The sequence below is a fragment of the Dipodomys merriami genome, unplaced genomic scaffold (assembly GCF_024711535.1).
Source record: "Dipodomys merriami isolate MVZ:Mamm:240054 unplaced genomic scaffold, mDipMer1.0.p SCAF_7, whole genome shotgun sequence".
NCBI classification, from domain to species: Eukaryota; Metazoa; Chordata; class Mammalia; order Rodentia; family Heteromyidae; genus Dipodomys; species Dipodomys merriami.
The window spans coordinates 19152644-19175751 of NW_027206290.1; the positions used below are offsets into that span (position 1 = coordinate 19152644).

Genomic DNA, 23108 nt, shown 5'->3' on the forward strand with positions numbered 1-23108 from the left:
AAGGAAAATGACTAGTGAAATAAACAGACCACAGTGACAACTGAGGAAGTAAACTTCTTGGTTATAGAATTCAATTGATACTTAAGTATTTCTAGAATTATAAGTGCTAAGTGACACACCGAGGCCACCTAAACCAGTAAAAAAAAAAAAGGGCACTTGAAATTTCTAGAAGCAAAATCCAAACACTTTCTATGACTTCTTTTTCATTCTGAAGGTTCAATAAAGAATGCTTTCTCTATAAAAAATGTCTCACTTCAATGATTTTAAAACCTACCTAACAAGTTGAATACTTTACTATAAACACAGAGGAGAATTAAGTTAAGCTAACTTAAAAACAATTAAACTAAACATTCACGTGGGGTCACCAAAAAGTAGAAATACCTTCAAAGTAACTTTATTACAATGAGAGACATACACAGAAACTGTATTTGACTTAATATATCTGCAATTATTAGACAACAGGCATATAATAAATGTCCTACTATAAAACAATAAATAAACTGAATATAAAATTGCTTTAAAAAAAAAGAATACTGCAAACCAAACCCCTTTTCAGGTATTTCTTTTTCTTTTTTTTTTTTTTTTGGTGGTTGTGGGGCTTGAACTCTGGGCCTGCGCGCTGTCCCTCAGCTCTTCAGCTCAAGAGAAGCGCTCTACCACTTGAGCTACAGCACCACTTCCAGTTTTCTAGTGGTTTATTGGAGATAGGAGTCTCACGGTCTCTCCTGCCCGGGCTGGCTTTGAACCGCGATCCTCAGATCTCAGCCTCCTGAGTAGCTAGGACTACAGGCGTGAGCCACCGGCGCTCGGCTTCAGGTATTTCTTTCCTAGGTATTCATCCATAAATTTTCAGAGACAATTTTAAAGACATTTGGCAATATCATAAGGGGTAAATTTAAACCCACTTACTTTCTCTCACATATTAGAGCCAAAAGAGTTCGTGAATTCAAATTTCCTTTTAATTAAACTATGCTTTTATTACTCAATTCATTCTTACAGCATCAGAAATACAATTACCAAAGACATTATATCAAAATCACAATATGAAAAAGTCTACATTTGCCAGTTATTTTATATAAAACAGAGAAAAAAGGTAGTAAGAAAATATCAAAATAACTCTTGACAACCAAAAGTTTATATATAACTCCCCATTGTGAAAAGCAGTATGAGTGAATTTATATAGAAGAAATTAATTACTCTGACTAAAAACAAATCTAATCCCTATAAAAGAACCATTGCTACATTTAAAATGTGGTTAAAACATTAAAATGTGGTTAACATATAAAATGTAATTATAACATTAAATAACATTTGAAACTCATCTTTCAAATGTGGCATCCTAATGGAGTCCTACCACATATTTTAGAGGTTATATGTAAATAAGGAAATGACATCAATTATGTTACTCAATGACCTCAATTGAAACTTCAATAAAGGTTCATGGACTACTACAAACTTTTATTATTAACTAGTTTGGTTAAACATAGTAAACTAGGCAATCTACCACAACTTAGGAGATTACATGTTCCATTTTTTGAGAATTTTAAACAGACCAAAAACATAATAAACATTCAACAGTAACTTTTAGTACTCATTTACTTACTTTTTCTAATGTTTCAATGCGCTGCTTCAATAGTCTATTTTCAGTGCGTAACCTCTGCCAAAAAAAAAAAATTTTGCTTACAAGCATTCTAGAAAGGCAAAGATTCTTAAATCAAAATCCTTTGACAAATACAAAAATACTCAAAAGAATAGTTATATTGCCATATGTCAAATCATTAAAACCTAAAAGAAATCCATAGCAAAAAGGAAATAATTTATAATTCTAGATGTACCTGAATTTTAAATATAGTCTATAATATATAAATAACCCACTGTTTTTTATACTTATCATGGCTTATGATAAAATTTCTTTAAAAATTTTTGGAAAGGAAGTGGTGCTGTAGCTCAAGTGGTAGAACGCTAGCCTTGAGCTGAAGAGCTGAGGGACAGTGCCCAGGCCCAGATTTCAAGCCCCAAACCGACAAAAAAAAAAAAATTGGCGGGGGAAGCTGGGCCTGTAATCCTAGCCACTCAGGAGGCTGAGATCTGAGGATCACGGTTCAAGGCCAGCCCCGGCAGGAAAGTCTGTGAGCCTCTTATCTCCAATAAGAACCACTAGAAAATCAGAAGTGGCATTGTAGCTCAAGCGGTAGAGCACTCACCCTGAGCTGAAGAGCTGAGGGACAGCGCCCAAACCCAGAGTTCAAGCCCCATGACCAACAAAAAAACCCAAAAAAAAAAAAAGGGAGCCAGGCGCTGGTGGCTCATGCCTGTAATTCTAGCTACTCAGGAGGCTGAGATCTGAGGATAACAGTTTAAAGCCAGCCCAGGCAGGAAAGTTCCTAAGACTCTTTTTTTTTTTGGGGGGGGGGTTCAGTCGTGGGGCCTGAACTCTGGGCCTGGGCGCTGTCCCTCAGCTCTTCAGCTAAAGGCTAGTGCTCTACCACTTGAGCCAATCGCCACTTCTGGCTTTTTCCTTTTTGTTTATGTGGTGCTGAGGAATCGAACCCAGGGCCTAAGGCATGCCACCTTCCAAACCCCAAAAGTTCCTAAGACTCTTATTTCCAATAAACCACCAGGAATAACACCCAGGCTCAGAGTTCAAGCCCCACGACGGACAAAAAAAGAAAAAAAAAATCTGGGGCCAAGCAATGATAGCTCACACCTGTAATCCTACCTACTCAAGAGGCTAAGATCTGAGGATCACAGTTCAAAGCCGGCTTGTACAGGACAATCCACCAGACTCTGCTCTCATCTCTGATTAACCACTAGAAAACCAGAAGTAGCTGTGAATCAAAGTGTTGGAGCACCAGCCCTGAGCAAAAGAGCTCAGCGACACAGTGGCCAAACCCTGAGGTTAAGCCCTTACAACCAAAACAAAAAACAAAATTACAAAATGTTGTGGGGGGAGAGGGGGAGAGGAAGAGTGAGTTTTTAATTGGCTTACATCAGTGATAGGGGGGAAATTCTATTATTACAACTCTACCAATTTATATGGCATTCCAATCATCCTGCCTATCATACTCTTTATACCCTTCCCTGTTAAGAAATAGTGTCCCAGGCTGGCAATGTGGCTTAGTGGTAGAGTGCATTCCTAGCATGCATGAAGCCCTGGGTTCGATTCCTCAGTACCACAAAAACAGAAAAAGCCAGAAGTGGCACTGTGGCTCAAGTGGCAGAGTGCTAGCAGTGAGGCTCAGGGACAGTGCCAAGGCCCTGAGTTCAAGCTCCATGACTGGCAGAAAAAAAAAAAAAAAAAGAAAAAGAATTAGTGTCCCAAAGAGGTTTTCTTGTTTAAGTATTTTAACAACCCCATTAGATAAAAAAGACTCTAATTTACATATTAATATTCAAATACTGGTTGAACAAATCAGTTTCAAATATGCAATTTCATACAACTAAATGTTAGTTTCAATTATTTTCAATTTGACTACCTTGTAGCTTTGACTAGATACTAAGTTGCAAACTTCCTTACATCTTGAAAATATATAAGAATTTATTATGAGTTGTTTTCTAAGAAAATTAAAAGTTCCAAAACTGGCTATTTTTTTTTCATAATTTAAAAGGTAAAACCAAACTGGGTGCCAGTGGTTCATGCCTATAATCCTACTTAGGAAATTGAAATTTGAGAATCATGGTTCAGGGCCTGGGAAGGTGGCTCAGTGGTAGAGCGCTTGCCTTGCATGCCTGAGGCCCTGGGTTCGATTCCTCAGCACCACATAAGCAAAAAGAAAAAAGCCAGAAGTGGTGCTGTGGCTCAAGTGGTAGAGCGCTAGCCTTGAGCTGAAGAGCTGAGGGACAGAGCCCAGGCCCAGAGTTCAGGCCCCACAACCGGACCCAAAAAAAAAAAAAAAAGAGAGAATCATGGTTCAAAGCCAGCCCAGGGGGCTGGGAAGGTGGCTCAGTGGTAGAGGGCTTGCTTTGCATGCATGAGGCCCTGGGTTCAATTCTTCAGCACCACATAAGCAGAAAAGGCCAGAAGTGGTATTATGGCTGGATTGGTAGAGCACTAGCCTTGAGCTGAAGAGGTGAGGGACAGTGCCCAGGCCCAGAGTTTGGCCCCTTGACCAGCCAAAAAAAAAAAAAAAAAGCCAGTCCAGGACAAAAAAGTTTGTGAAACTCTTGTGTCCAATTAACCACCAAAAAGCTGTAAGTAACACTATGGCTCAAGTGGTAGAGTACTAGTCTTGGGCACAAAAGCCAAAGGACAGCACATAGGCTCTGAGTTCAAGTACCAGGACTGGCACCAAAAAAAAAAAAAAAAAAAAAAAAAAGCCTCAGCTTAAAGGAGGTACAAATAAGAATTTAGGGTATTCATCGTTCACATTAAAATCTACCTACTTTCCTGGAGAAAAGCAGTTCAAAAGTATTATCCTTGCTTAGATAAGAAAAATGTTCCTCAACAGGAACCAGTGTACAAGGACACATGCACCTCCATGTTTATTGCAGCATTGCAGCACTGGTCACAATAGCCAGGATATGGAAACAACCCAGATGTCCCACCACAGATGAATGGATCCAAAAATTGTGGTATCTATACACAATGGGATATTATGCAGCCATTAGAAAGGACAAAATAATGTCATTTGCAGGGAAATGGATGGAACTATAAGAAATTATGTTGAGTGGGGTAAGTCAAGAGCAAAGAGACAAAGGGCACATGGTCTCCCTGATAAGTGGATGTTAAATCCAAAATGTAAGGTGATATGACAAAGTTAACAGGACTTGAGAAACAAAGGACCTCCACTCATCTGGTCGAATCACTACTAAACAACCCCATGCTGCTGATCATATATATGTGTGTGCACACGGAAGGGAAACTAGGAGGAGGACTCAGAACTAGAGGGAATCAAGGGAAAAATATACAACAGTGGGATCCATCAGCTGCACTGGACATTGATCAAAACGAACTAAGCAACTCAATGGCAGTGATGGGAGAGAGGGAACGAGTGGGAAAGAAGGAACAGCTGACGCTATGCAAAAAGAAATAAATGTACATATCACCCGATATGGAAGGAATAACTGTGTTGCCAAAGCTCATAGAACTCATAAACTTTATAGACACAACAGACAATTTGCCCCATGAAAGTTAGAATGTGTTTGTGACTTTAACTAAGCATCACTATCACACAATACTGTGAAATTATGTAATCACTTAATCACAATAAAGAATATGCAAAAAAAGAAAAGAAAAACATTCCTACCACTATAAGGCAGTCATAATTCTGTGATATTGCTCTATTTAGTCTGTCTCCGTGTATTCTACTGTTAGTCTTAGCATTGGACAGATTACATTCTCTGCCACTTTAATAATTATGCCTAAGCGGAATGTAATTATCTTCCCCTTGGAGCTACTTTCTCCTGAGGAACCACCAAGTCTCAGCAAAAGGAAGTTTTCTCTTTTTTCACACTAAAATGAAAGTCATTTCAGTCATGTGTTTCGCTTTTGGAAATACCCCTATGATCTAGATGGATGGTCAGTAAATATACAATTCATTGCTAAATTTACTACAGATGGAAACAAACATTGCATGACCTAATAACTATTGTCAAATAACTAATCAGTGTATCTTCAGCACATAAAAAAATTCCTAAAATGCTTACTTTAATTTCAACTTGCTCTTCCATCTCTTTAGTTTTTATTGTAGTGTATTCTTTTTCAAGCCTAAGAAGAAAAAAAGAGTCAAAGATATATTTTCATGCACTTACAAAATTATAAAATTTAAAAATACATATAAACATAAAAATAATTTTGTTAGTTTCCATAGGAGTATAACTTGAGATATTTGATATGAATAAAATCATTTTGAGTTGGACATCACTGGCTCAGGCCTGTAATCTTAACTACTTGAGTGGCTGAGATCCAATATCAGTATGCAGCCAGTCTAAGCAGAGTAATTTGGCAGCAATACCTGGTGTGATATACCCATCTGTCAGCCTAGCTATGTGAGAGGCTAAGATCATAAGGATTCCATTTGAAAGATGATCCAGGCAGAATAAGTCTGAGAGATGGAAAAGTCCATCTCAGATGAAGAAGTTGAGTGTAGTGGAGTGTGCATGCCATCCCAGCTACAACAGGAAGCAAAAAAAAAGTAGGAGGATAATGGTCCAGGCATAATTAGGCAGGAAAGGAGCCTCTAATCTCAAAAACAACCGGTATAAAAAAGGAAGGGGGGGTGGCTCAGAGGTAGAACACCTGCCTAACAACTAGGATCTTGAGTTTAAACCCCAGTACTCCCATCCCCCACTGCCAAAACCAGTTTACAAATGACAAAAGAAAAATCATACAAAAGTGAAGTTCAGAAGTAAAACATATACAACACCGAACAGGACTAAGTATATGGGCTCTAGTCATCCCTAAACTTATGAAAAAAAATGCTATACTTCTCAATAAATTTACAGATGGTACCTGAAACTAAGTGACCAAGGTTAAAATCACAGCAATAAAAATAACTATACATCCCCTGGGAAGACACACTGAAAAGGGTACATTTCTTCTATGGATTCTTTCCAATAATTAAAGGATCAAGACAGATAATTATTGGGAACATTAGTAGAACACCTTTCTGATCCCTAGCAGACTGTACATATCAGTTTCCAGACATACGGGTTAGGAATCTCTAACATTATTATTATTAACCTATTTATACTGCCATTCACTAGACTGTGACTGAAATACACTACTTACCTGTTTTGCCATCCTCTAATGCACAGAAAATTTGAACCTCTGTCAGAGATATATACAAATATTTATTATATGTTCCTGGAGTGTTATTTCATAGAAAGACTTCTATTTTAATTCTGACAAAGGATTACTACTCCAAATGTACATAATTTCTTGTTTTTTTAATTTTTTTTTTTTGGAGCCGGCTGTGGGCCTGAACTCTTGGCCTGGGCACTGTCCCTCAGCTCTTCAGCTTAAGGCTAGTGCTCTACCACTTGAGCCACAGCACCACTTCTGGCTTTTTTTTTCTGCTTACGTGGTTGGTGCGGAGGAATCAAACCCAGGGCCTCATGCATGCAAGGCAAGCACTCTACCATTGAGCCACCTTCCCAGCCCAATGTACATAATTTCTAACCAATAAGGACCACTGCCAGGCACCAGTGGCTCATGCCTATAACCCTAGCTACTCAGGAGGCCAAAATTGAGGATCTTGGTTCGAAGCCAGCCCAGGCAGAAAAGTCCCCATGAGACTCTTATTTCTAATTAACCACTCAAAAACTGGAAGTAGTGCTAGTGGTAAAGCAGTAGCCTTGAGCATAAAGAGGATCAGGGACAGCACCCAGACCCTGAGTTCAAACCCTAAAACCAACCAAAACAAAAACAAAAACAAAACCGCTGTATCAGAAATGGAAGAGGGAAAAAATTAAAAAACAAGTCCAATAAACATATGAAAAAGGGGCTGGGAAGGTGGCTCAGTGGTAGAGCTCTTTCTTTGCATGCCAGAGGCCCTGGGTTCGATTCCTCAGCACCACATAAGCAAAAAAAGAAAAAAGCGGGAAGTGGCGCTGTGGCTCAAGTGGTAGAGCGCTAGCCTTGAGCTGAAGAGCTGAGGGACAGCGCCCAGGCCCAGAGTTCAGGCCCCACGACCGGACCCCCCCCCAAAAAAAATGAAAAATCTCTACTCTTATTAAAAATCAAGGAAATGTAAAAAGTATCCAAAGAAGCACTTTACACTTAATGGATTGAGAAAATAAACAATACTAATCAAGTGTTGAGTGCATTAGGACAACAGAATTTTTTTTTTCGTTTTCTTTTTGCCAGTCCTGGGGCTTAAACTCATTGCCTGGGAACTGTCCCTGAGCTTCTTTTGCTCATGGCTAACACCCTACCACTTGAGCAACAACACCACTTACAGCTTTTTCTGTGTACATGGTACTAAGGAATTGAATCTAGGGCTACATGCATGCTAGGCAAGCACTCTACCACTAAGCCATATTCCCAGCCCTGGACAACAGAATTCTTAGAATCCCTGTTGCTAATGCCTTGACAACTGGAGGGAGGAGCAGCACTGATACTAGGGCTTGAACTCTGGGCTTCTTACCTGCTATGCAGATGTTCTATCACTTGAACCATGCCTCCTTATAAACTCACTGTTTAAGAGATACAGTATTACTTTTTATGGATCACAATCTTTCTGTTTATGCTTCCCAACATATCTCGTATAAAAGGTACATTCCACAATGCCCAGTTTTTCCTGTTAAGAAAGTATCTCATGAACTTTTATTCACCAGGACTGGCTGGAACCAAAATCTTCCTGATTTCAGCCTCTCAAGTAGATGCTTTGAAACGTGCATGCCAATACACCTGGCTGCTGGTTCACGGATCTCAAGAACTTTTTTTTCTTTTTTGTACCTGTTCTGGGGGCTTGAATTCAGGGCCTTTGGCACTGTCCCTAAGGTTTTTGCTCAAGATTAGCACTGTACCACTTGAGCCACAGCTCCATTTCCAGCTTTTTTGGTGATTAACTGGAGATAACAGTCTCATAGACTTTCCTGCCGAGGCTGGCTTTGAACCATAATGCTCAAATTGGGCTGGGAAGGTGGCTCAGTGGTAGAGTGCTTGCCTTACATGTGTGAGGCCCTGGGTTTGATTCCTCAGCACCACATGAGCAGAAAATCCCGGAAGTGGCACTGTGGCTCAAGTGGTAGAACGCTAGCCTTGAGCAGAAGAGCTGAGGATCAGCGCCCAGGCCCAGAGTTCAAGCCCTACAACCGATGACCAAACAAAAGAAAAAAACAAAAAACATAATGCTCCGACCTCAGCCTCCTTAGTAGCTAGGATTACAAGGTGAGTAGCTAGGATTACAAGGTGAGTAGCTAGGATTACAAGGTGTGAGCCAGTAGTGTCTGACTTCAGGAACTTTTTGCCTGAGCTAGCCTGTCCTAATCTCTACCTCCTGAGGAGCTAAGATTATAAGAATAGTACAATCTGTTTTTAATTTTGAAAATATTCTAATTTATTCTGAAGCTACATATATCATAGAAAAATTCTTGTAAAATTGTAGCATTTTAATAGAATAGTAAATACTAAACAAGAAAACATGAAAATATCTCAAATGGCCACTGGAAAAATGCACAGACTGCTACAGACTCACTCAAAGAGATGGGGTTTCACTTTGTAGGTAAGCCACTAAACTAAATGTGAATGAGATTCAAAGTTACTTTTGGCACATATGAGAAAATCTGAACAGACTATTAGGCAATATTATGGATATTGTTAAGCGATAAAAGAATATTATAAGAAAGGCAAACACCTTTATTTTATAGCAATGAACACTAAAATATTTAGGAGTGAAATGTTGTGATTTCTATTTTAGAAGACCTAAGGAAGAAAACAATTAGGCAAAATATCAGCAACTGTTAAGGTTAAATAATAAACATACAGTATTTATTGTTCTAACTTATTTTTTGGTATGTTTAAAAGGTTTCCTCATTAAAAAAAAAAAAAGAACAAAGTATGCTCTATAGCTAATGAACTGAAATGATTCTTTCCTTCAGTTAAGCTTCATAAAAGAAAAATGGAACACCATATTGAAGGTTTTATTTTGTTACTTCTAAGTCACAACTCAAAATTATCGTCTTTGATTGAAGAAAATAAAACAGAAGGGTTGAAGATAAAAGGAATATACCTGAAAGAGAATAAATAATGACCTATATTCTGAATTAGCACTATAAAAGAAGAAAATACTTTGTTCTGAAAATAGAAGAAAAAGAATATGACTAAGCCTATCAAGTAGATCACAGGAAGTTAAAAACTGATGGCTCACAAATTCATAATACAGCAAATGGATGAGAATTAGGTATAGCAAGAAAAGGGAACTTAAGAAGAATGGTATGATTTGATGCCAGGCGCCAGTGGCTCACGCCTGTAATCCTAGCTACTCAGGAGGCTGAGATCTGAGGATTGAGGTTCAAAGCCAGCTCAGGCAGGAAACTCTGTAAGACTCTTATCTCCAATAAACCACTCAGAAAACCTGAAGTGGTGCTGAGGCTCAAGTGGTAGAGCGCTAGCCTTGAGCTGAAGATCTCAGGGACACAGTACCCAAGCCCAGAGTTCCAGCCCCACCACCGGAAAAAAAAAAAAAAAAAAAAGAAGAAGAATGGTATGATTTGAAACTTTTATGGGGAATGGAAGAATTAATCAAAGCCAATATAAACATGCATAGAGAAAACACAGGAAGGGGCTGGGAAGGTGGCTCAGTGGTAGAGCACTTGCCTTGCATGCCTGAGGCCCTGGGTTCGATTCCTCAGCACCATATAAGCAAAAAAAAAAAGAGCCGGAAGTGGCTCTGTGGTTCAAGTGGTAGAGCACTAGCCTTGAGCTGAAGAGCTGAGGGATAGCACCCAAGCCCAGAGTTCAAGCCCCACAACTGACAAAAAAAAAAGGGGGGGGCGGGAACCAATTACCAGGAAAGAGCCTCATTCTCAAGGCTACTTTTTTTTTTTTTTTGAGACAGAATCTTTCTATGTTGCCTGACCTGGAATTCCTGAGCTCAAGCAATTTTCTTGCTTCAGCCTCCCAAGTAATTAGAACTATAGATGAGTGCCACCACATCCAGGTAAAATCTTAAACTTTTTCAAATTTTAAAAGTAAACATCTCTTATGTAGGGTGATTTGAATGTTATATCACCCCAAAAAGGAAAACTAAGATGACTCCTTAAGTTTTTTTGGGGGTGGGGGGAGGTTCAGTCATTGGGCTTGAACTCTGGTCCTGGGTGCTGTTCCTCAGCTCTTCAACTCAAGGTGAGCGCTCTACCCCTTAAGCCACAGTGCCACTTCCGGTTTTCTGGTGGTTTACTGGAGATAGGAATCTCACACTTTCCTGCCCGGGCTGGCTTTGACCTATAATCCTCAGATCTCAGCCTCCTTAGTAGCTAGGATTACAGGCATGAGCCACCTGCATCCAGCTATAACTATCACTCTTCATCAACATAATGACTTCTAAATGAAACACGACCAAAACAGTCAGACTGCTTATTTTAAACTTTTATGAAATACAAGCCAAAAGTGCTTCATTAGAAAATAAGCCTGGGGGACTGGGAAGGTGGCTCAGTGGTAGAGTACTTTCCTTGCATGCATGAGGCCCTGAGTTCAATTCCTCAGCACCACATAAGCAAAAAGAAAAAAGCCAGAAGTGGTGCTGTGGCTCAAGTGGTAGAGTGCTAGCCTTGAGCTGAAGAGCTGAGGGACAGCACCCAGGCCCAGAGCTCAGGCCCCACAACGGGACCCAAAAACAAGAAAATAAGCCTGGGTTTCATTCCCAGTTACACACACACACACACACACACACACACACACACACACACACACACACACACACACACACACACACACACACACACACACACACACACACACACACACACACACACACACACACACACACACACACACACACACACACACACACACACACACACACACACACACACACACACACACACACACACACACACACCACGTAATAAAATTTTAAATTCTCAGTTATCATAGCTACCTTGCTGGTTATGCTAACCATGAACTTTAGTGACATTCTGGTAATCAAATAGAGGAAAATAGTATTATCAATATCAGAGACAAAACCATTAAGTTTGTTTTTAAAATAACAAATGGCCTGGGCACTGGTGGCTCATGCCTGTACCTTGCTCGAGAGGCTTAGATCTAAAGATCTCAGTTTGAAGCCAGCCCAGGCAGGAAACCAGCCCAGGAGACTCTTACCTCCAATTAAGCACCAGGAAATCAAAAGGAGAGCTGTGGTTCAAAGGAGCAGTTCTATCCTAGAGCACAAAAGCTCAGGGACAACCCCCTGGACCTGAGTTCAAGCCCCATACCAACCAAAAAAGTTTTGCCACTTCCACTGAATATCCTGAGGTTTGTTATATTTCAACAAACCCCATAAATAAAAAGAAAATGTACAAATACTTACTTTTTCATTTTTTTTGAGTTGTATTTAACTTGGTAAGCTGCTTGGATTAATTTGTCTGGACCACCATCAAACTGATGTGGAATGACCTTCTGAAAGTGCTAAAATACAATAAAAGAATAACAGAAGAACCACTCAGTGCTGCTTATTAAGTAACAGTAAATCTGAAGACATACAAAGAATCCAGAACACTTACCTGTAACATCCCTTCCATGTCAAGTTGCATTAATTCTGCTTGATTCATCTGAAGAAGGGCTAATCCTACTCGAAACACTATTTCTAAACCCTATGGAACAAATGAAAGCCAAATTTGTTTTACTTCTCTATTGGTGAAAATTTAAAATTCAAAATAATGAATTAGGGGCTGGGAAGGTGGCTCAGTGGTAGAGCGCTTGCCTTGCATGCTTGAGGCCCTGGGTTCGATTCCTCAGCACCACATAAGCAGAAAAAAAAAAGCCGGAAGTGGCACTGTGGCTCAAGTGGTAGAGCGCTAGCCTTGAGCTGAAGAGCTGAGGGACAGCGCCCAGGCCCAGAGTTCAGGCCCACGACCAGACCCAAAAAAAAAAAAAAATCAAAATAATGAATTATTAGTATTGGCAATAATAGTAGTAGTATTGTAAGGTAAGCATTTATGATCTAAATAAACATTTTCTATAAAAATGCCAGATAAGTATTTTAGGCTTGGGAATCCATACAGTCTTTGCATAACTATTTAGCTCAGCCAGTGTAACCATAATGCATACATAAACAACATATGAACTAATGCACAAAGGTGTGCTCCAAGAAAACTTTATAAAAACAGGTGGGAAGACATACTTGACATGTAAATGACAACAAATCCTGAAGTGAACTGTAGTTTGTCAACTCCAAGCCAAACTATTAAAATGGGTTATACAAGTATCTTCCTTAAGATATAATTAGTAACAATTAACACTGAGTTAAGAGAACAGAAGTCAAACAATCACTATCATAGACCACAGACCATTAAAATGCAACCTTGCCATGTGTTCACAGAATAAAAGAAGCTTCAAAGTATACTAATTATTTTGGATAACAGCTGTACTGCAACTACATGAACTATAAGGCAATTTTTTTTTTTTGGTCTAGTCGTGGGGCCTGGGCACTGTCCCTCAGCTCTTCAGCTCAAGACTAGGGCTCTAACACTTGAGCCACAGCACCACTTCCGGTTTTTTCTGCTTATGTGGTGCTGAGGAATCAAACCCAGTGCCTCATGTATACAAAGCAAGCACTCTACCACTGAGATACCTTCCCAGCCCCTATAAAGCAAATTTAATCTCTCACTCTCACCGTCCAGGTCAGGAAGTGATAAGGGTTAAGAGGGCAGGCTCCAAATCTTAAGTATCTTCATCTGAATTCATTATCCCATATAGATCTATAGTTGAAGATAAGTTAACTTAATCTTTCTCTAAGTGTGCTACCTTATCTATCAACTAACAAATGAAGATAGTCATTTATCCACCTAATAAGACTGCTATAAAGTTTCAGTGAGATCATTCATGCAAGCAATTTAGCAGGGACACATAGGCTACCTTATTACTCCCCTCCCTGACCTGTTCTAATGAATCTACTGACCCCCTGGCTCAACTCTTGTTCATAATCTGTTCATTAGCTTACCTCAGACATGAAGATATCAAATATCCTTGTTGCGATTGGTAGTGGAAAAGTTGTAAGAAAGATAGTCAGAAACCAGGACGATGCGTACATCGAGGTATGAAAACTCTGAGATTGAAAATGTACGAAGAGCTCTGGAAGATGTTCCTAGAAAGAAGAGTTAAATCATAGTAAAATTGAGTGTTTCAAACAAGATGTATATTTACTAGATGAGCTTATGTCAAATACAAAGGAAAGAACAGGGCTAACACTGCAACATGTAGATGTAGAAACATGCAGGACAGTGGCTATATCTGAGAAGGAAAGAAGAGAAAAAGGAAATGGAGTTTTATGCATATCCATTTGATTTACCATTAAGAAAAATGGAATTCTAGTGAGATTACTTTTAAACCAAGCACCCATCCAATCATAAACACTGTTGAGTGGCTCTGTGATACCTGAGTTTATATTTATTTAATTTTCTTGGTGGGCACTGTTCTCTTATGTTTCTATAAACTATAATATTTCAAAAACTTTAAAGGAAAGGAATGCTATACTGAAATATTTTCAGGTACAATCTACCCTTTGTCACCTATCCATATGTTCCTATATAAAAGGAAAAGCACAAAATACAACAGCTTCAGCAATTCTAGTAATTCAAATCATAAGTGACACACTAACAGAAAATACAATACCAAAAGATTAAGAAGAACAAGTTGATTAAAAACAAGCTTAGGGGCTGGGAAGGTGGCTCAGTAGTAAAGTGCTTGCCTTGCATGCATGAGGCCCTGGGTTCGATTCCTCAGCACCACATAAGCAGAAAAAGCCGGAAGTGGCGCTGTGGCTCAAGTGGTAGAGCACTAGCCTTGAGCTGAAGAGCTGAGGGACAGTGCCCAGGTCCAGAGTTCAGGCCCCAGGACTAGCAAAAAATAAATAAAAATTAAAAAATAAAATAAAATAAAAACAAGCTTACTGCTAATCGCTGAGGGTTCATGCTTATAATCCTAGCAATTCAGGAGACTGGGATCTGAGGATCATGGTTTGAAGCCAGCTCAGACAGGAAAGCCCCAATTAACCACCAAAACAGCCAGAAATGGAACTGTGGATCAAATTGTAGAGGGCTAGCCTTGAGCACAGAAGCACAAGGACAACACCCAAGTCCTTAGTTCAAGCCCCAAAACTGGCATACTGTTCCACACGCACACACGCGCACACGCACTCTCTCTCTCTCTCTCTCTCTCTCAAAACTAACTTACTTTTGTGTGTGTGTGTCTGTGTGTGTGTGAGAGAGAGAGAGAGAGAGAGAGAGAGTCATGGGGCCTGAACTCTGGGCCTGGGCACAGTCCCTCAGCTCTTCAGCTCAAGGCTAGCGCTCTACCACTTGACCACAGTGCCATTTCCAGCTTTTTCTGCTTATATGGTCCTGAGGAATCAAACCGAGGGCCTTTTGCATGCAAGGCAAGCACTCTATCACTGAGCCACCTTCCCAGCCCAAAACTATTTCTTAAAAACTAATTAAAGAACCATCTCAAGACCTATTTTGGCTTTTTCTTAAAATGTAGAACTCCTAGCCGGGCGCTGGTGGCTCACGCCTGTAATCCTAGCTACTCAGGAGGCTGAAATCTGAGGATCGCGGTTCAAAGCCAGCCCGGGCAGGAGAAACCGTGAGACTCCTATCTCCAATAAACCACCAGAAAACCGGAAGTGGCGCTGTAGCTCAAGTGGTAGAGCGCTCGCCTTGAGCTGAAGAGCTGAGGGACAGCACCCAGGCCCAGAGTTCAAGCCCCACGACTGACAAAAAAAAAAAATTTAGAGGGAAGTGGCACTGTGGCTCAAGAGTAGATCACTCACCTTAAGCTGAAGAACTCAGGGACAGTGCCCAGGCCCAGAGTTCAAGCCCCATGACCAACTAAAAAAAAGTTTAGAAAGGTACATCATGCCAGGTGCCGGTGGCTCACACCTATAATCCTAGCTACTCAGGAGGCGAAGATCTGAGGATCACGATTCAAAGTCAGCCCAGGCAGGAATGTCCACAAGACTCTTAGCTCCAATTAACCACTAAAAAACCAAAAGTGGTGCTGTGGCTCAAGTGGTAGAATGCTTGCCTTGAGCTGAAGCGCTCAGGGACAGGGCCCAGAATCAGAGTTCAAGCCCCAAGACCAACAATAACAACAACAAAAAAGAAAGGTACATCATGCTGAAGGTATTTTTCACTGATTTTTTTTTTCATTCCATGTCTCTCCATCCTAAATGGTATGCAATTTAATCTTAACTTAGCAACATAAAAATGAATGGAACATTACAGAGAATAAAAAAGGTTGCAAGCTAGCAGAAAAATTGAGATAAAAAGGGAAAGTAGAGAAGACTGAAAGAGACAAAGTCTCAAAGCAAATGGAGTGACTGATATCAGACTTAAAGTCACACAGCCAGTCAGACAGCTCAGGCCACATAACAGTAATAGGATGTAATACAACAGAAGGAAACCCATGCATGCAGTTCACAGTAGATTTGGCACAAATGCTAAAGGTTTCATTAAGTAAACAGCAGTCAAGTTCCAGACTGGGATAACTGCAGATAGCACCTCAACTGAAAGTAGGCCTAACCATGAGTCAACGAACCAAGAAATGATCAGGTGATTAAAACATTGATTCTTTTTTTCTTTTTTTTGGGTCCGATGGTGGGGCCTGAACTCTGGGCCTGGGCGCTGTCCTTCAGCTCTTCAGCTCAAGGCTAGCACTCTACCGCTTGAGCCACAGCGCCACTTCTGGCTTTTTTTTTTTGCTTATGTGGTACTAAGGAATCAAACCCAGGGCCTCATGCATGCAAGGCAAGCGCTCCACCACTGAGCCACCTTCCCAGCCCAAAACACTGATTCTTTAATATGCTTTATTTTTATTATTAAAATTATTTAATTGTTAAGATATCACTCAGGTCAAATGATAACATAAATAAACTGTACTCTTACCTGTATCATGCACTCAAACTGGTACATACAAAGACCTAATTCTGCCATACTTGGTTTAAAAAGCTCACGAAGTCTATAATCTTGCATTAATTTAACAAATACACAGAAAGCTTCTTCTTCTGGCATCTGAGGAAAAACAATATAAAGTCTATAGTAGTTCTATATGGTTCATAGGTTCCTATAGTTTCTTGATACACAAACTAAATTATATTTAAAGCAGGAACCATTCAACCATAAACACTCTTTTTGTTTTTGCTGGTCATGGAGCTTGAACTCGGAGCCTGGGCACCATCCCTGAGCTTCTTTTGCTCAAGGCTAGCACTCTACCACTTGAGTCATAGCACCACGTCCAGCTTCTTCTGTTTATGTGGAACTGAGGAACTGAACCCAGGACTTCATGTATGCTAGGCAAGCACTCTACCACTAAGCCACATTCCCAGCCCCCATAAACACTGTTTTGAGCAGCCACATGGTACAATGTTAAGAGCAATGTACATGCCTGTTAATTCCAGCACTCAGGAACCTGGGGCAAAAGCAGCAGGAGCCTGAGATACATTGTAACCATGCCTCTCTAATTTTTTTTTATTTTTTTAAAAGAGTGACTAAGAATCATGGGCTGGGAAGGTAGCTTAGTGGTAGAGTACTTGCCTACGATGCATGAAGCCCTGGGTTCGATTCCTCAGTACCACATAAACAGAAAAGGCTGGACGTGGCACTGTGGCTCCAGTGGTAGAGTGCTAGCCTTGAGCAAAAAGAAGCTCAGGGACAGTGCCCAAGCCCGAGTTCAAGACCCAGAACTGGCAAAAAAAAAAAAAAAAAGAATTAGGACATTGCAGGTTCCCAAGAGAAATTAGACTAGTCTTACAACCTCATCAACTGCTTCAAATTACCTAATTCATTAATTCCCAACCAATAATCATTTACAGCTATATATATGTAGATATTCCTACATATATATGTATACACACACACGCACACATATATACACCCTATATAGGCATACATATCTAGGTATATAGATATTTAGATAGATAGATAAGATTTTTTTTTTCTGATAGGCATCAGAAAAAAATGGATGGAAAACAAAAGGATGGAAACAAAAACAAGATGGAAAGCTTGAACACAGCAGAAGTGATATGATATGGCTTACATATTAAAAAAAATTTTTTTTGTGTGTATGCACCAGTCCTGGGGCTTGAACTCAGGGCCTGGGAACTTTCCCTGAGCTTTTTTGCTGAAAACTAGCACTCTACCACTTGAGGTCCAGCTATTTTGGCAATTTTTTTTGAGTGTGTATGCTTAATTGGAAGCAAGAATCATGAAGACTTTCCTGCCTAGGCTGGCTCCAAACTGCCATCCTCAGATCTCACCTTCCACGTAACTAGGATCACAGGCATGAGCTACCAGCACCCAGTTTAAACAACTTTTATGTTTTCAAATTACCTGTGATTGGAGTTTAAAGGCACCAATTATACATTTAATGAGTAAAACACTAGGAAATTACATCAAATAAAACAACATTTTTTTTGGGGGGGGGGTCCGGTCGTGGGGCCTGAACTGTGGGCCTGGGCGCTGTCCCTCAGCTCTTCAGCTCAAGGCTAGCGCTCTACCACTTGAGCCACAGCACCATTTCTGGCTTTTTTCTTTTTGCTTATGGGGTGCTGAGGAATCGAACCTAGGGCCTCAGGCATGCAAGGCAAGCGCTCTACCAATAAGCTACCTTCCCAGCCCCTAAATAAAACATTTTTGAAACCTCTATAAAGGGCTACAAAGATTCAAAATGTTTAATCAAATAACATCTAAATTGCTAAGTCATCTTTCTCAAAATAGTATTTGTCGATTCTCATTCACTTATATTATATGGAAAGCCGGTCGCCGGTGGCTCATGCCTGTAATCCTAGCTACTCAGGAGGCTGAGATCTGAGGATCACAGTTCAAAGCCAGCCCAGGCCAGAAAGTCTGTGAGACTCTTATCTCCAATAAAACCGGGGGTGGTGCTGTGGCTCAAGAGATAGAGCGCTTGCCTTGAGCTGAAGAGCGCAGGGATAGCACCCAAGCCCAGAGTTCAAGCCCCACGACTGACCAAAAAAAAAAAAAAAAGATTATACTATATGGAGTTCTAAAAGAGAAAAAGGACAAAGGATTCTCTAGGCATTTTTCTTAGGGAAGACTATAGAAGATAACTACATTTTTTTCTGACCATAACACAAACATGGAGAGAATCCAAGAGTTAATTTTGGCAAAACCTACATTTCCTTCCTTCTTCCCTCCTAACATAGCCACAATTCTGTCTTAAAAAACATCTCTATTATCCCACTAGACCTTCCTGCCCTAATGATTTATTTCGGTCACTACAAAAGGCCAAGATCTCAGAGCAATCCTCTGATTCCACTGTTCCCTAATCTCACTCCATTTCCAAACTTCTACCAATAAGCTCAATATCTTTTTTCAAGAATTCTCTTCCTTTGGCTGAAATCTGGCTCTATCTTAAAGGGATTATTTTCTCTCTCATAGCACTGGAACGAACCAGAAATAAGTATGTAGAATCAGGAGTATAATCAGGAGAAAGCATGGCAAGCTAAGTAAGTTTGGCCAGCATTAGGTAGGACCAGAGGAGGTATAGTGAAGAGGAGTTACAGCCAGGTAAGTAAGTATAACTCTACAAAATGGGAAGGAGTAGAGAAAGTGAGAAGGAAGAGCTGATGGCTCATGCCTGTAATCCTAGCTACTCAGGAGGCTGAGATCTGAGGAGTCAGAGCCAGCCCTGGCAGAAAAGTCCATGAGACTCTTATCTCCAATAAACCCCTCATAAAACCAGAAGTGGCACTGTGACTCAAGTGGCAGAGCTCTAGTCTTGAGCTAAAGAGCTGAAGGGCAGAGCCCATGCCAGCGTTCAAGCCCCACAACAGACCAAAAAAAAAAAAAAAAGAAAGAAAGAAAAAGAAAGTGAGAAGGAGAAATCACTGAAATTTCATTTGGTGGCAAGAAATTATTATTTACATCATTTCAACAATTTTCCTCTTCCAAAGTGCAGACTAAAATATTACTATTCAAATTATGCCGGGGAAGAAATATTCCCTATCTACTTATACTTAGTAAAAACATGATTTTTAAATTCAGCAATCTACCATCTGTAATCCTAGCTATTGAGGAAGCTGAGATTTCAGGATACTGCCCAAGGCAGAAGTGTCTCAGAGACTCTTATCTCTAACTAAGCACCAAAAACAAACAAATAACTAAACAAATAAAAGCTGGAAGTAGAGCTCAAATGGTAGAGCACTAGCTTTGAGTATAAAAGCTCAGAAACAGCATCAGGCCTTGAGCTCAAGCCTCAAGACCAACATACATACACATACACACACAAAAATCTACAATCCAACTTAAATAATGAACTTGACACTTAATACTTGTTTTAGCTTACCTGCATAAGCAATAATCCAACTATAAAAGCACTTCCTTGACAGTAACCAACTTCACGATCCACTAAAGAATATGCCTAAAAAGTAAAAAGAGTGTTAAAAGTATTTCAATATTCCCAGGTGCTTGTGGCTCACACCTGTAATCTGAGATCTGAGGACTGCAGTTCAAAGCCTGCCTGGGCAGGAAAATCCATGAGACTTATCTCCAATTAACCACCAAAATAACAACAACAACAACAAAAAAAGTGGAGCTGTGTCTCAAAGTGGTAGAGTGCTAGGCTTGAGCAGAAAAGCTCAGAGACAATGCTCAGGCCCTGAATTCAAGCCCCAGGACCAACATACATACATACATACATAAATTTCAAAATGGTGGCTCGCAACTGTAATCCTAGCTTCTCAGGAGGTTGAGATCTGAGGATCATGGTTTGATGCCAGCTCAGGCATGAAAGTCTGTAAGACACTTGTCTCCAATTATCTAACAAAAAAGCTGGAAGTTGTGGTAGAGTGCTAGCCTTGAGCAAAAAGAGCTCAGAAAGAGTGCCCAGGCCAAATTTGAGACCCAGGACCAGCCAAGAAAAAAAAAAAAATTCCAATATGGCATATTATACCTTCCTTCTCCAAAAACCTAATGTTGATGAGATAAGTATATTAAAAGTTAATTTGGGGGGGGAAGGGGGGGAAGGCAAAGGATTGGGATTGGGGGGGAGGGGGGAGGCTGGGAAGGGATGTGAAGGGTAAACAAAGGAGGAGGCTGCAATGCTTGGTAAGAAATGTACACATAATCCTGCCCATGTAATTGTAACTCCTCTGTACAGTATGTTCACAAATAAAATTAAATTAAAAAAAATAAAAATAAATAAAAGTTAATTTATAAGCTAGGTGCCAATGACTCATGCCTGTAATCTTAGCTACTCAGAAAGCTGAGATCTGAACATCAAGGTTCGAAGCCTGCCCAGGCAGGAAAGTTCATGAGACTCTTCCAATTAACTACCAAAAAGCTACATGTGTAACACCAGCCTTGATGAGAAAGGAAAAAGCAAAAAACAGAATAGCTTAGGTACAGAGCCTAGGCCTTGAGTTCAAGCCCCAGGAATCTTACTCTCTCCTCGCCCCCCCCCACACACACACACAAACACACATAAACACACAGTCTATTCATGTAAAATTTCTTTGGACAACTTCTCAATTTAAAAATAGCAGCTCAGGGCTGGGAAGGTGGCTCAGTGGTAGAGTGCTTGCCTTGCATGCCTGAGGCCCTGGGTTCAATTCCTCAGCACCACATAAGCAAAAAGAAAAAAAGCCAGAAGTGGCTCTGTGGCTCAAGTGGTAGAGCACTAGCCTTGAGCTGAAGACCTGAGGGACAGCACCCAGGCCCAGAGTTCAGGCCCACAACCGGACCCAAAAAAAATAAAATAAAAATAAAAATAGCAGCTCATTCTGGGCATTGATGATTCACATCTACAATCCTAGCTTCTCAGAAAACTGAAATCCAGAGGATCAAATTTTGGGGCCAGCCAGGGCAGAAGAGTCCATGAAGCTCCAGCTCTAATAATTAACCAGCAAATGCAGGGGTAGAGGCATGTCTCAAGTAAGCCAAGTGAGCCTGAGACCTTAAGTTCAAACCTTTGTACCACTCAAGAAGGAAAAACTAAAAATGTGGTACCTCAAATAAAGGAATTTATATTCAGAAAGACAGCTTTTAAAACAAAATCAAATAAAATTAATGAAGGTAGGGCTGGGAATGTGGCTCAATGGTAGAGTGCTTGCTTCATATGCAAGAGGCTCTGGGTTCAATTCCTCAGCACTACATAAAGAGAAAAGACTTAATAAGAAATTGGTATTTTGGGCTGGGAAGGTGGCTCAGTGGTAGAGCGCTTGCCTTGCATGCCTGAGACCCTGGGTTCTATTCCTCAGCACCACATAAGCAAAAAGAAAAAAGCTGGAAGTGGCGCTGTGGCTCAAGTGGTAAAGCGCTAGCCTTGAGCTGAAGAGCTGAGGGACAGCACCCAGGCCCAGAGTTCAGGCCCCACGACCGGACCCCCCCCACAAAAAAAAAAAAAAAAAGAAACTGGTATTTTATAGCAGTAGCTGAAAAAACTACAGGAAGGTAAAAGGTAATACTGCAATTAAAATTAGAATTGCAAACCACACAAGGGCTGAATCCTCTTAACAAAAATCACTGCATGCAGAAAAGTCAAATGGATGCAGCCATGAGAGCAGAAATCTGCATTCCTCAGTATGAACCACATATAGTTGAACTAAACAACTTCTCAGGGGATCTAAGCTCTGTGATAGTAGGTTATTTTATTTCTGTCAACCAATGCTGAATAATGAGATGCATTTTCTCCTAAGTTCTCCAAGACAGACAGTTATGTTCCATCAAAATTAAAGCAGAAATTGTACTAAAATCAATTTTATTGTCAAAGCAACTGATTACTGTGATGGGAACTCATGCTCCATCATGGGAAATGTATAAATTTTATTTCTTAAAATGAATACATAAAACTTACCTTCATTACATTAAATAAAACCTCTTGTCCGAGACTATCCTTTTCTTTAAAAAAATTATGTTCAGGGTAAGTTCTAGCAATGTCCCTTCGGATCAATTTCTCACAAGGTGAGGTCATTTTCAAGAGCTCTGAATACTGATCCTTAATTGGCATACTTTGTGCACTGCATAGAAGTTGCCAAACTATTGCTCTAAAGTGGTGGGGTATCCCTTTACGAACAAGTTCCTGAAATAAAAACAAAAGGAAAATAATTTTTAAAAAGTAAACTATTTAAATGCTGTTGTTTCTAGTCAGGGTGATGGGTGGAGGTACAATGAAAAACTTTATTAAATTTACAATTTGAGGGGCAAGACTCTTCAGACAGGGACTCACCATGTAGCACAGACTACACACTTCCTGCCTTGGTCCCGTAAGCCCTAAAACTAAAGGCATCACAGCTGGCAAGGAAAGTTTTTCAAAAAAAGCTAAGATTTTGAGCTTCAGTATATCCTGTTCTGGTCTGGAGACTACTACAGAGCCATGGTAATTTCTGGTCCTTTCACAGAGTGTACCTTCTAAAGGTAACAAGGATTTGGTATCCTAAAGAGCTATGAATGATGGTCCCATAGCCATCACATTTCAAAAGGCTGATGAG

At 40.2% G+C, this 23108-nt stretch overlaps 1 protein-coding gene across 6 annotated transcripts in view; it reads right to left on the minus strand.

Moving 5' to 3' along the window:
* The window catches only part of Evi5 (ecotropic viral integration site 5), a 144040-nt gene that overhangs the window by 73989 nt on the left and 46943 nt on the right, over positions 1-23108 (minus strand). For all 6 annotated transcript variants that reach the window (XM_070007662.1, XM_070007660.1, XM_070007663.1 and 3 more), the window contains 8 exons: positions 22475-22699; positions 19967-20041; positions 16546-16671; positions 13605-13748; positions 12166-12255; positions 11973-12070; positions 5647-5707; positions 1604-1657 (listed from right to left, as the gene is read on the minus strand). In XM_070007662.1, the coding sequence (XP_069863763.1) occupies positions 1604-1657; positions 5647-5707; positions 11973-12070; positions 12166-12255; positions 13605-13748; positions 16546-16671; positions 19967-20041; positions 22475-22699 (873 nt within the window). The remainder of the gene's footprint in view (positions 1-1603; positions 1658-5646; positions 5708-11972; positions 12071-12165; positions 12256-13604; positions 13749-16545; positions 16672-19966; positions 20042-22474; positions 22700-23108) is intronic.